Source organism: Boleophthalmus pectinirostris, unplaced genomic scaffold (genome assembly GCF_026225935.1).
Source record: "Boleophthalmus pectinirostris isolate CB_2022bp ecotype Guang Dong unplaced genomic scaffold, ASM2622593v1 HiC_scaffold_12, whole genome shotgun sequence".
Classification (NCBI taxonomy): domain Eukaryota; kingdom Metazoa; phylum Chordata; class Actinopteri; order Gobiiformes; family Gobiidae; genus Boleophthalmus; species Boleophthalmus pectinirostris.
In genome coordinates this window covers 4140330-4153403 of record NW_026571018.1, presented here as the reverse complement: position 1 = coordinate 4153403, position 13074 = coordinate 4140330, and the positions used below count along the sequence as shown (strand labels likewise).

The window sequence follows — 13074 nt, the reverse complement described above, 5'->3', positions numbered from 1 at the left end:
GGGAGCGCTGTGGGCCTTCAAAATCTCACATTTGGTTGTTGCTCTTTTTTTTTTTTTCAATTTTTGAGTTCCAAGATCTTTTAACTCCAAGCAGATATTTACAAACTAACTGTTGAACCTGAATATTTGAGAGAATGACAATTTTTGACAACAATCTCACACTTTTCTGAGCTTTCATGTGGATGGTGTAGAGCCCCAAATATGGTTACAAACCAAATGTGATCTTTTTGGCCTCTTCTTTGGAGCCTAAAACTAAGTAACTCTAGTGTTTTGACTTTTTACTTTAAAAGTGCACTATGCATTTTATTTATTTATTTATTTATTTTTCCTGTGGAAGATGCTCCGTATGCTTGTTTTGGTAGAGATGTTATCACTTTACACTTGATGTTCCACAGTATGACAGTAAAATTATGGAGACATGCAGAAGACACCATTAAAGCCAGTTACAAGTCAAATCTGTGGAAAGGTGAAGCTGGAATGCATCCTTTTCAACTTGTCTTAGAGTAATAAAAATATGATTTTTCATTTTAACTATGCGTTATCTGTGTAAAGTTATCAGTGCAGCTCTGGCGACATCTAGTGGATTCTGCTGGTAACAGATTACAATATATTGAATTTTCTATTTTAATCAGTGCTCCTGTCAAGTTTGTGCGCAGTTTACGAGAAAACCCGTCATTTTAGCAGTCAATTTTAAACAGTTTGTCTTCTCAAAACCGTCACTTATATTTATATTACCGCTGTTTCTATTTAACAGACTTTATTTTAATATTACTTTGTTATATTTTCTTTTTTACGTTTTATTTATTTTTTTACTTTTAACGCTATTTATTGGTTTATTATATTCGCATGAACAATAGTATTTAATAATTATTGGTATAACAGCAGCCCGTCTGTAGCCCCATGAGCAGATTTCGTCTCTGACCAATGAGAAAACAGAGACCCCGTGCCGTGACAACCAGCCGCGCCCTGATTGGCTGCCTCTAACATGACGTCATGAGCAAGCAGGCTCTCATTGGTTGGTTTCTCATGTTTAGCTTTAGAACGTCCCACATTTTGTTCCGGTATCGCAACAGCTCGCGCAGGTAGGTTATTACTCCGTTTTTAATGTTATAATTCATATTTTTGAGATAATTTTGTAACCTGATACAATTATTATACACTTATATTAAGATTAGATTAATATATTTAAATTAAAGTTGTGCTTCTTCATGCATTTTGAGTTTTTAAAGGGTTAGTAAGCAGGACGTCAACTTTTTGCTCACTAGAAACTGTTAAAATTAAACAGATAAAAGCACAAAGATCATTAAAATGCATTGTGTAAAAACGACATAAAACACTGTAAATATTTGTTTTATTTGCAAGTGCAGTTTTATTAGTTTAGGTGCAGTGTTAACATAAGCAACACAACTTTTTACTCATAAACCAAGGAGATATTTATAAGTTTAGTTTAGTAGTAATAGCTATATATAAACAAGAATAAACCAGGATTAAGCCAGGACTAACACAGGTCTAAAGCAGGTCTGAACCAGGACTAAACCAGGTCTAAATCAAGACTAAACCAGGACTAAACCAAGACTAAAACAAGACTAAACCAGGTCTAAATCAAGACTAAACCAAGACTAAATCAAGACTAAAACCAGACTAAACAAGACTAAGCCAGGACTAAACCAGAGACTCCAATAGGACTAAAGAAGAACTAAACCAGGACTAAATCAGGTCTAAACTAGGACATACTGTGATAAAATATGCCAGTCATTAAATAAGTGAATAATTTGTGAGCAACAGCAGAAGTATAGCAACATCAGTAGTAGTAGTAACAGTAGTAGTAGTAGTAGTAGTAGCAGTAGTAGTAGTAGTAGTAGTAGATTCAGACACAATGCTATAATAATATTGAATCAACCTGCCTGTGTGGTCACTTGGTTGGCCTATACACTTATTTAAATTTCTGTTTCCCCATTATATTTTATTTTAATGACTTGTATATACTTTTCTTTTATTACATTCATAATATTTGGTTGCATAATTCCTGGTGATATTTCTTCAGTGTTCCATGCTGGGCAGTGGCTTCTGTCCAAGTGTCAGAGTCCATGCACAGGCTGTACAATGAAAGGCTGATAATGTTCTTATTAAATTATATAAAGTGCTCAGTATTTGTAAAATTCTGCTGTTAAGATTAGACTGTTTAGATTAGCATAATTTTAAAGATCAAAAAGGAAGAGCCATAGTCTTACATTTGATATGTTGTCACTAGTGACAAAATTAATCCATGATCTTTTAGGTAATATTTTTAATGACAAAATGTATATAAAAATAATCTACTCAGCATGGTAAAGACCACATTTTTTCTGGTTGGCCTTCATGCTGTATAACACATCTGCATAGATTTTATATTGAACTATAAACCAACGATGGCACCAACATAGACACTGTTTCTGTGTCATGGTGCAGCAGCAGAACACACTAAGTGGGAGGGGATAAAAGTACTAAAGCTTTTTCCTCACTCATGATACTGAAATCAGGTACAGGTACAGGGCTGGGCGATTTTGTCTGAAAATTAAATTGTCAATTCATTTTTTTATTGTTTCCAAAAATGTGATTTTCAATTTGGTTTGAATTTTTTTCTCCCTGTTCACAAAAAATGTTCTGCAAACTACAGAAAATTATTAAAACAAAAATACTGTATTTAGTGAGTATATTTAACCCACTGACACTGGAGAAATCTTTTATAAATAAAAACAACTATTGCATTAAACTTGCATTTAATTTGACGTCACTGATTTCAGTGCATCAGCTCTACATGGCCCCGTGCTGGACTTTGTCCTGTGACCTTTCACAGCCTTTCTTACATTTTCAATGGGGGGGGGATCAATTGTCTTTGTGGGGAAGCTGGCCAAGTAGGAGGCAGATGCAATGCATAGTTAACGCCAACGAAAGTACAAATATACAGAAAATAAGTAACTCAAATCAAAAAAACCCAAACAACCTGCACAGAAGTAAAGCAAAGCAAAGCATGTCTTTTCAAAATCAATGAAATGAAATGAGACAAACGCCCACTTTGTCACATTCTTCCAAACACATTCATTTGAAGGCAGAACTGGCTTCAGAACTGAAGAAGAACGAAACCGTTTCTGAGTGTCGTGTTCTGTGTCCTCAGATCCCAGCATGGACCTGGTGCTGAACGTGGCCGACCACTATGTGCTGACCCCGTACGTGTACCCCTCCTCGTGGTCAGAAGAGGGCGCTCTGAGGCAGATCCTGAGTCTGCTGGTGGTCACAAACCTGGGGGCCGCCGTGCTGTACCTGGGGCTCGGGGCCATCAGCTACTTCTGCATCTTTGACCACACGCTCATGAAGCACCCGCACTTTCTCGAGGTATAGACTGTAGTAGTAGTAGTTTATAAATTGGGCCTTGGAATGGTATTTAAGCTGAAGTAAAGATTTTTAGTTGTGCCCGAGTGTCATTGTGAGAATTGGAAAAACAAGCAACAGGTCTTTAAATGAGACTTAACACGACTGAATGAAACCAGATAAATGCAATGTTTTAACAAACTGGGAACCAGGATTATGAATGAAACACTATTAAATAAAACATTATATTGTTAATCGATAATTTCAATATCTCAGACAAAAAGTTGAATAATCCACTTTGTTTATGTAAGATCCAGCTTGATTAAAAAAAATCAGTGTATCATTTGAAGAAAACGAAAAAACAATAATTTTCTTCATTATTTGTCTCCAAAACCAAAATGAAAAATTCGATAACGATTAGTTTTTTCAGTTTTTGATTTTGTGTTTAAATGAAAAATGGAAAAAACAGATAACAGCCATTTCCGTGACTTAAACTGCGATACCGAATTTTTGAGCCGCATACGGACTGAACCAGGACTGAATCAGGACTAAACCAGGACTAAACCAGGACTAAACCGTTTTCAGTCCTGGTCTGGTCCCAGTCTCAGTCCTGGTCTGGTCCTGGTCTGGTCCCAATCTCAGTCCTGGTCTGGTCCCAGTCTTGGTCCCAGTCTCCATCCTGGTCTTGGTCTCAGTCCCGGTCTCAGTCCCGGTCTCATTCCGGTCTCAGTCCCGGTCTCAGTCCCGGTCTCAGTCCGGTCTGGTCCTGGTCCCGGACTCAATCCTGGTCTGGTCCCTCTCAAAGTCCTAGTCTCAGCCTCGGTCTGGTTCCAGTATGGTCCTGGACCTGGTTCAGTCCTGGTTCAGTCCATATGCAGCCTTAAAATCCGACATCACAGTTTGTCACGTAAACGGGAAACGGCCGATATCCGTTTTTTCCATTTTTCATTTAAACACAAAATAAAAAAACTGAAAAAACAAATCATTTATCTGTTTTTTCATTTTGGATTTGGAGACAAATAATGAAGAAAATTGTTTTTTCGTTTTCTACTTTTTGGTTTTATATTGAAAAACAAATGAACGAATGATACACGGATTCAAAAACTTGCATTATCATTATTAGTCCATAAATACTTGTGAGCCAGTTGAATTTGATTGTGTGTGTCCGAAGCAGTCTGTTAATGAGTCCGCTGGTCCATGCGGTCTTTGGAGGGTTATGGACTAGGGTGGACCTTCGAACAGAGCCTATAACAGATCTTTTATGTGGTGCTTGACTTAGAACCAGGTGCGGAGGGAGATCAAGTACGCCATGACGTCTCTGCCCTGGATCAGCCTGCCCACCGTGGCCCTGTTCTTCGCCGAGGTGCGGGGATACAGCAAACTCTACGACAATGTGTCCGACCACCCGCTGGGCAAGTACAACACACATACTAACGAGAGACATGACATGATCCTGTAAGTAAAGCATAGACTGTATATAAATAGACAAAACTAACAAATAGGAAGTGAGCATGGGCTTCCTGCTCCATCAACTGGCAGTTGTAACAAATTTATAACAACAAAAAAGAATACAAACACTACCGGTCAAAGGTTTTAGAACACCACACTTTTTCCAGTTTTTTACAGTTTATTGTGTCATTGCTCTTTGAAATAAAAGCAATTTGAGTTGAAAAGTAAATCATGGAATCAATATATAAACTAAAACGTATTCTAAAGTGTCCACCTTTGGCAGATAACAACAGCTGAACACACTCGTGGCTTGTTCTTTTTACAACAGAAAGCAAATATTGTTCAGAAAGTTCTTCCCAAGTCTGTTGCAGAAGTTTCCATAAATGTGTGGCACTTGTAAGTTGCTTCACTCTTCTGTCCGGTTCATCCCAAACCAGCTCCATGGGGTTTTAGTCTGGACACGGTGCTGCTGGACACTCAAGGTTTTCAAGCTTTACCATCTTGTTCTTTTTTCCTGAGGTAGTTTTGGCAGAGCTTGGACTTGTGTTTTGTTATCTTTATCTTATTTACATCACATACATCACCACCGAGCCGCCTGGCATCATATCCAATCGAATTCCACACACTTTTGTGTCACCGTATGCACGCAGATTTCCTCCCGAAAGTGCTCATCTAAACGCAGAATAAAAAGTGAAGATGTGACGCCACTTTTGCGTCTTCTGTTCAAACCGTCATCATATAAACATAGCCTAAGAGTTGAAAAATACAACACAGTGTCACAGTTTAGTTCAAGAGCAACACGAACAGCCAGAGAAGCGAGTCTGGTGTTAAAAGGTGACTGTATTGAACAGTAGACAGCTTTATTTTGTTTTTAAGTATAAAATATTATTACTTAAATGTCCTGGTAGCAGTTTGAGTCATTTTGGGAAAGTATCTGCGCCTACTGTTTTTGTTTCTTGAGTTCGCACATGCTCAGTACAGCTCCAGTTTACAGATACTGGCAGATCCAGGATGTTGAAATCAGTTTGCTTCATTTACACGGACACTCACAAAACAAAGATACTCAAAAAAAAAAACCCGGAATACTCGAGCGCATGTAAACACTCTCACTGAAACAGACGAGCAGGTTAAACTCAAATTCACAACCATAACCAGACTCCCCGGTCCAGTTTCTTCAATGTGACATGTTGTGTTTCCAGGCTGGACGGGCTTCATCCTCAGCGCCGTCTACTTCCTCCTCTTCACCGACATGTGCATCTACTGGATCCACAGGTTTCTGCACCACAAGAGCATCTACAAGGTCAGCCACTAGAGGGAGACACAGACCACAACATCTAACAAGACAGCAGCAGCATCTCAGTCTCATTTCTCTTTCCTCTCTTCCTTTTCCTTGATCCTTCATTTCTCAGCTGTCAATCAAATGTGTCATATTAAGTGGTGTCCCAAAGAAAACCACAGAAGGAAAGAGGAAACACGAGGGAGGCTTCAGGATCAGACGTGAGATAAAAGAATCTAACTTTATCAGTCTCAGTGAGGAGTTTAGATCCTCACAGTGGGACTTCATTGCCCATTTCCTGCAGAATCGAGGAGAGAAATCAAAGAGAATGAAGCGAGGAAAGAGAAATGAGATGCCCCCAAAGTATTGTCATTCTTAGTCAAAGATCAAAATTCTCTGTTCCACCTTTTGATGTCATGAAGCGGTAGTTTTCAAGTTAACAGCTACCTTAGACTTAGACTTAGACTAACTTTATTAATCCACAAGGGAAATTATTTGGACACAGTAGCTCACACATCACAATAACAAAGAGTTAAAAATATAAATGGTAATATTAAAGTATAAATAAGTAGTAAGAAAAGAGTAAGAGACGGGTGTCAATAAGGCATAATTATATAAATGTATACAGTGTTTCTCACAGACCAAGTAGCACTGTGTGACCCCTTCCCCCATGATCAGATGTTGAAATTAGGGATGGGCATTCGATGAAATTTTCTTAATCAATCGTCGGAAGAATTAACGATCGATTATCGATTAATCATTCATGTTTTTATATTAAAATGATCATCATTATTATTACTATCTGCATTACTAATCTGCATAAATAAATTCAACTTTACGACATATAAACTAACCACTCTAGAGCCACATCAGCCCGTTTGACATTATAATGTGTTTAATTCAGTTTTGCGCAACTCTCACAGAAACCAAACTTAAAACCACATCGCTAATTTGCATAAACTAAGCGAAGATAAAACTACAGCTTTTGTGCGCTGATGTGGTTCAACTTCTGTCAGATTAAAAGACATGACTCAGGTGAATACAGGTTAGTGTGACCAGATTTCCGTTTGTCAAAACCAGGACACCGTACAGGGGGAGGGAGGTGGGGACTCGTCATCGATATTGAGCGACTCTCACCTGGTAAAACTTTTTCCCACTGGACACCGAAACATATGTGCTGCTTTATACACTGTGCACATGGACTCACACTTGTCCCGAACGCAACGGAAAGTGTGGAATTTCTTGTACAAGTCATCGTTAAATATACATTTGTGCTTCGGTACGTTACAGACTGACCCACTGTTTGTGTCTCGCTCACACGGACGTTTGGTCACGCTATGCACAGCATTCTACATTCAGTTTGTCAATTAAAATGAACGTAATCGATGAAATTCTTAATGATCAATTATCGATTAATCGACTAATCATCCCTAGTTGAAATAATGAAACAGCGTTAGTCTATTTGGTGCATGACTTGCATGTTTTAACAGAACAGCTCATTTTACACAGCTTTCTGAAAAATACCACAAGTGCTCTTTCATAAGGGACCTCTTGGGTTCTGGCCCATTTGTTGCGTGGGGGGGAAGGCGGGCTTCTTTACAGTTCTGAGTGTGAGGACAAGCCCAGAGGTGCAGAAAGGACTGGCACAGAGCTCCTCACCCTATGGAACTAAACACAGCCATCCGCACTTTGTGGACACCCTGCTCCACAGGAGGAATGGTTTCCCGTCCCATTGCCACGCTACAGGCAGAGAGTCGGGTCCAGAGAGCAAATAGTGCAAGTGTTTTATAAGTGTACCCACACTGACATGTATGCAACGCTCTCTCTCTCTCTCGCTCTCTCTCTCTCTGTGCATGTCAGCAAGAATGAGAGGTAAAAAGAGGCAGTATCAATCTGTGGCGCTCAGTTTTCATTCTGTGTTGCTGTGCCACAGATTGGTCTGTGTGTGGGAAACACTGGTATATGTACAAGTTTTTAAAAAAATGGAAAACTAAAACAAAATCTCTGTTATATACAAAAGGTCGTAATGAAAAACAGTGCAAAAATGATATGATGACTGACAGGACATAGGGTTATCAGTGTGACTCTACAGTTGTAGGGAGTATTATCTGTTACATAAGAGCGAGTTGTTGTACAGTTGTAGGGAGTATTATCTGTGTGATCTGTACATAAGGGCGAGTTGTTGTACAGTTGTAGGGAGTATTATTATAAGGCGAGTTGTTGTACAGTTGTAGGGAGTATTATCTGTGACATAAGGCTGAGTTGTTGTACAGTTGTAGGGAGTATTATCTGTGACATAAGGGCAAACAAAACACAACTCCAGGTCTGTTTTTTGACGAGGGAATAGCATTATAAAAACAACAACCCTAACCCTAACCCTAACAACATCTCCCTCTTCTTTCTCTCTTACAGCTGTTCCACAAACCTCACCACATCTGGAAGGTCCCGACGCCGTTCGCCAGCCACGCCTTCCACCCGGTCGACGGCTTCCTCCAGGGCCTGCCGTACCACCTGTACCCCTTCCTCTTCCCGCTGCACAAGGTCCTGTACCTGGCCCTCTACGTCTTCGTCAACATCTGGACCATCTCCATTCACGACGGGGACTACCGCGTGCCCCGCCTCCTCACGCCCTTCGTCAACGGCTCGGCGCACCACACGGACCACCACCTCTTCTTCGACTACAACTACGGGCAGTACTTCACGCTGTGGGACAGACTCGGGGGGTCGTACCGGCACCCGTCTGCGCTCATGGGGAAGGGCCCGCTCGATCTGATCAGGAGGATGGAGAAAGAAGGGAGGCTGGGGGAGAGGGAGGAGAAGAAGAACGGATACAGGGGAAAAATGGGCAAGGAGGAGTAGAGAGGAGGGACTGCTGTAGAGGTGGGCGATTTACGTAGGGTGACCAGACGTCTCTATTTATCCGGGACAGCCCCAGTTTTGAGTCCTGTGTCCCCTTGTTCCAGAGGGTTTATCCAGAACCACTGATTTGTCCCAGTTTTTTACAAGAAATGTCCCAGGTGTCCCTAGTTTTGACCAGTTTGATCCCTGCCAACAGTAAAGAGAGACATAAATTGTTTGTTTTCCATATTTTTGGAATATAAGGTAGGGTTGTGTGGTAATACGGTATTACGGTACACCGCCCTATCAAAAAGTAGCAATGGTCTCAGTTTCATTACTGTCATTTAAAAAAATCTGCAGCACATAAGGACCTAATATAATATGTTTCTGTTAACTGTGCGGGGAGATGACGTTTGATTAGTTTCATTCCGCTAAGGGAGACGAAAACAAGACGGCAAGTCTGACTGCGAGCGAGTTTGTCCCCTGCCAAAAAAATACTAGTACTTCTGCAATGTGGCAGCATTTTTGCTTCAGACGCACATTTCTTTACGTTTTACAGAAACTAAACTTAAAACTGCATGGCTAATTTGCATGAACTGTATGCACTGATAAAAACAGCTCGCTTCTTGGGCTGCTGATGCGGTTCGACTTTTGTTGGACTAAAGGAGACGACTCAGTGGAGTATATGTTTTTTCTGTGAAAAGGATGTTGCGGCTGACGGTGAACAGTGTTGGGGAGTAACAGATTACATGTACCAGAGTTATGTAATCAGAGTACAAATTATGAGTAACTGTATTCAGTTACAGTTACTGTTTCAGTGAGTGGTAATTGGATTACAGTTACTTTGTTGAAATAAATGGATTACACTGCGGTATTTTCCTGTTTTCACATTTGGGGCTATGTCCCTTTTTTTTTTTTTTTTCTCGGTAATTCCACTCATTGCCGGACACTAAACCAGGTCTAAACCAGGTCTAAACCAGGTCTAAAACCAGGTCTAAAACCAGGTCTAAAACCAGGTCTAAACCAGGTCTAAACCAGGTCTAAAACCAGGTCTAAACCAGGTCTAAAACCAGGTCTAAACCAGGTCTAAACCAGGTCTAAACCAGGTCTAAACCAGGTCTAAAACCAGGTCTAAAACCAGGTCTAAACCAGGTCTAAACCAGGTCTAAACCAGGTCTAAAACCAGGTCTAAACCAGGTCTAAACCAGGTCTAAAACCAGGTCTAAAACCAGGTCTAAAACCAGGTCTAAAACCAGGTCTAAAACCAGGTCTAAACCAGGTCTAAACCAGGTCTAAAACCAGGTCTAAACCAGGTCTAAACCAGGTCTAAACCAGGTATAAACCAAAGACTGAACCAGGTCCAAACCAGGTCTAAAACCAGATCTAAACCAGGATTTAACAGGACTAAATCATGCTCATTCTATCAATAATATTTTTAATTTGGTTAATTAAAGTCTGGGCTTTTTTATTTTCTTTTAGCAGACAAAACATCTTATGTGAAGATTTTCTAGTTTTTGCTTCTCTACAGAAAATCAAGTAATCCAAAGTATTCAGATTACGTTACTCACCTAAAGTCACTTAATGGATTATGTTACAAACTACATTTTGGTGTGTGTAATCTGTAATCTGTAGGGGAATACATTTTAAAAGTCACCTTCCCAACACTGGTGGTGAGTCTGTTCTGTGCGTGTGTCGCGTTGAAGATGGTTCATGTTTAACACTTCAGAGATTATAAACCTGCAGGTCACACACATAGACCGTACACTGGTGCGGCTTCAGTTGCCAAAGTCGTACTAAAACATTTTGGTAATACAGTAATATCGTCAATCCCGGTAAAATCCTGAGACGGTTTAACAGTATCAAAATTTGGATACCTCCCAACCCTACTATAAGGCGCACTTAAAACCCTTTCATTTTCTCAAAAATTCAACAGTGTGCCTTATGTATTAATTCTGGTTGTGCTTACTGACCTCAAACCGATTTTATGTGGTACACGGCGCTCAAAAATCTGTCAAAATGTTTTAGTACGACTTTGGTAAACTACGAAGCCACACCACTTGATGGATTGTCGGAGCATTACAGCTACTGTAGTCTGGAGTAAAGGGCGAAGCATAGTTCTGCGTTGACTCAACACACATCACCGCCATCGCCTTGTCACAGAGAGAACACTCATATTCCAATGAGTCGTGTCCTTTAGTCCGTCAGAAGTTGAACAGCATCAACGCACAAGGAGTGAGCTGTGTTTTTCAGCACTTATAGTTTATTAAATGAGCCATATGGTTTTAACTTTAGCTTCTGTAAAATGTAAACAAATGAGCGCAAAGCTGCATTAAACACATTATTACTCAATGTATATTTGAGTCGTCCTCATTAGGAAATAAAAAAAACATTACTTATTGATTCTGCACATATCTGCCATGTTTTTCAGTCCACTGTGATATTTGTTTCCTTTCTTTTTTTTTTTTTTCCTCCTGTGAAAATGCCAAAGGACTGAAAACCTGTGATTATTATTTTAATTTTTTTAGTTTTCGTTGTTCAAGCTGTGTGATTTGAAACCTTAAACAAACACTAAGTACATTTTTCTTTGCCCGGGATGTTATGCAAGACAAATCTAAAACACTGTACCTGATTTTTACCTCAAAACATGAAAAACAGAACTAGTTTAAACAGTTTGCAGTGGTCTGAAGTTTTTCCTCACTTATTTATGCATTTTGAGCTTTCTAATTCTTCACCATGATCAGTTTAGAACCACTTTTCACAACTTTCAGGGGCCAAAGCGGAGTATTGCCATAACAGTGATGCCAGCAACAGCTATCATGCTCACCGTGCACTTCCTGATTATCTTACAGTTCACAGCAGACTTATTTTGACCTCAAGATCTGCTTATACAATATATCTGTCCTGAGGTAAGACATATTTTTGCTCAAATCCATTGAAAAAACTCAGGTACAGGCCCTTTCTGTAAGTATGCGGTGTGTAAATTTTTGCTTTGTTTGGAATGTTTCACAAAATGACAATGTAAGAAAGAAAAATTGTGTAACGCTATATTCTGTGACATTGCGGCAAATTTATAATAACTCTAAGGAAACACACAGGGATGTTTGATTATGGCAAAAATAACAGTCATGATTATTCGGCTCATGAGTTAAGTCATTTTGTTTATATTTGAGAACTCCTTTATCATAAATATCGTGAAAAATATTGAGCTCAAAATTGATCTTTAACACTTATTTGTCAGTTGGCGTTCTCTGCCTTTGTATCATGAGTCAAAAATAAAGAGTCATGCAAAGACAAAAGGCAGTAACAGTGCATGTTTCGTTTGTGATTTAGTTAATAAATATATTTTACTGTAAAATCCAATGTCTCGCCTCCTTTTTGTTGTGTTCTTGGCACAGAGTCTTAACACGTTAAATAAATAAACTTTTGTATTCAATTATACTTAAATTATCTTTAAAGTGAAAATATTTGTTGTATTTATTCATAATGTACACACTATGCTGCAAAGTCACTTGTGTTTCAAACTGTTTAACTGTGTAAGTGTTGCCGCACGATCCTGATCAGCACTAAACAGGAAATCCAAAGCTCTTCTGTATCATTTCAAACAAACACATGATGTATTATCACGATATGCCTCTCTCGGTACGATAAGTATTGCGATATTTCGGAGGGGTTAACAGAATTGTACATTTCCTTTTTAAATACCTTGACCAGTCTTCAGAGTGAATCATTACTGACATATTCCAATGACATAAGATTTGAAAGTGCTTAATAACAGTTATTTTATTATGTAGTAAAGTAAAGGATCATGGTCTGTGCAGTTCCCTCTTTTTTAAATACTTTTAAGTGAAAAACCTTGCAATTTGATATATTGTGATAGACCATGATATTGTGAGAGTTCTTACGATGTCACAATATTTCAATTATTGTTCCATTCCTGCTGTCAGTGCGTTTATTGTCGTCTCTTTTAAACAAAAGGCCCAGATGTTCAGAAATAATCATAACAGCCTCATGAGAACTTAACAGAACACTGTAGTTGCGTGAAAGAGATACTAAAATGCCATGACTTTTCCAAAACTTTCAGTGAATTAACACATTTCCATCACTTTTTCAGGCCTCAAAAATGATATTTTCAATTTCTATGACTTTTCTAGAATTTCCGTGAC

At 39.1% G+C, this 13074-nt stretch overlaps 1 protein-coding gene across 1 annotated transcript; it reads left to right on the top strand.

Annotated features, from left to right (window-relative positions):
• The first annotated feature begins 1034 nt into the window (after positions 1-1034).
• Positions 1035-12266, top strand: LOC110168196 (lathosterol oxidase-like). Its single transcript, XM_020933616.2, has 6 exons — positions 1035-1082; positions 3155-3372; positions 4628-4760; positions 5997-6097; positions 8486-10108; positions 10168-12266. The coding sequence occupies exons 2-5, from the start codon at positions 3163-3165 to the stop codon at positions 8930-8932; spliced, it is 891 nt and encodes a 296-aa protein (XP_020789275.2). The 5' UTR covers positions 1035-1082; positions 3155-3162; the 3' UTR covers positions 8933-10108; positions 10168-12266.
• Positions 12267-13074: the final 808 nt, after the last annotated feature.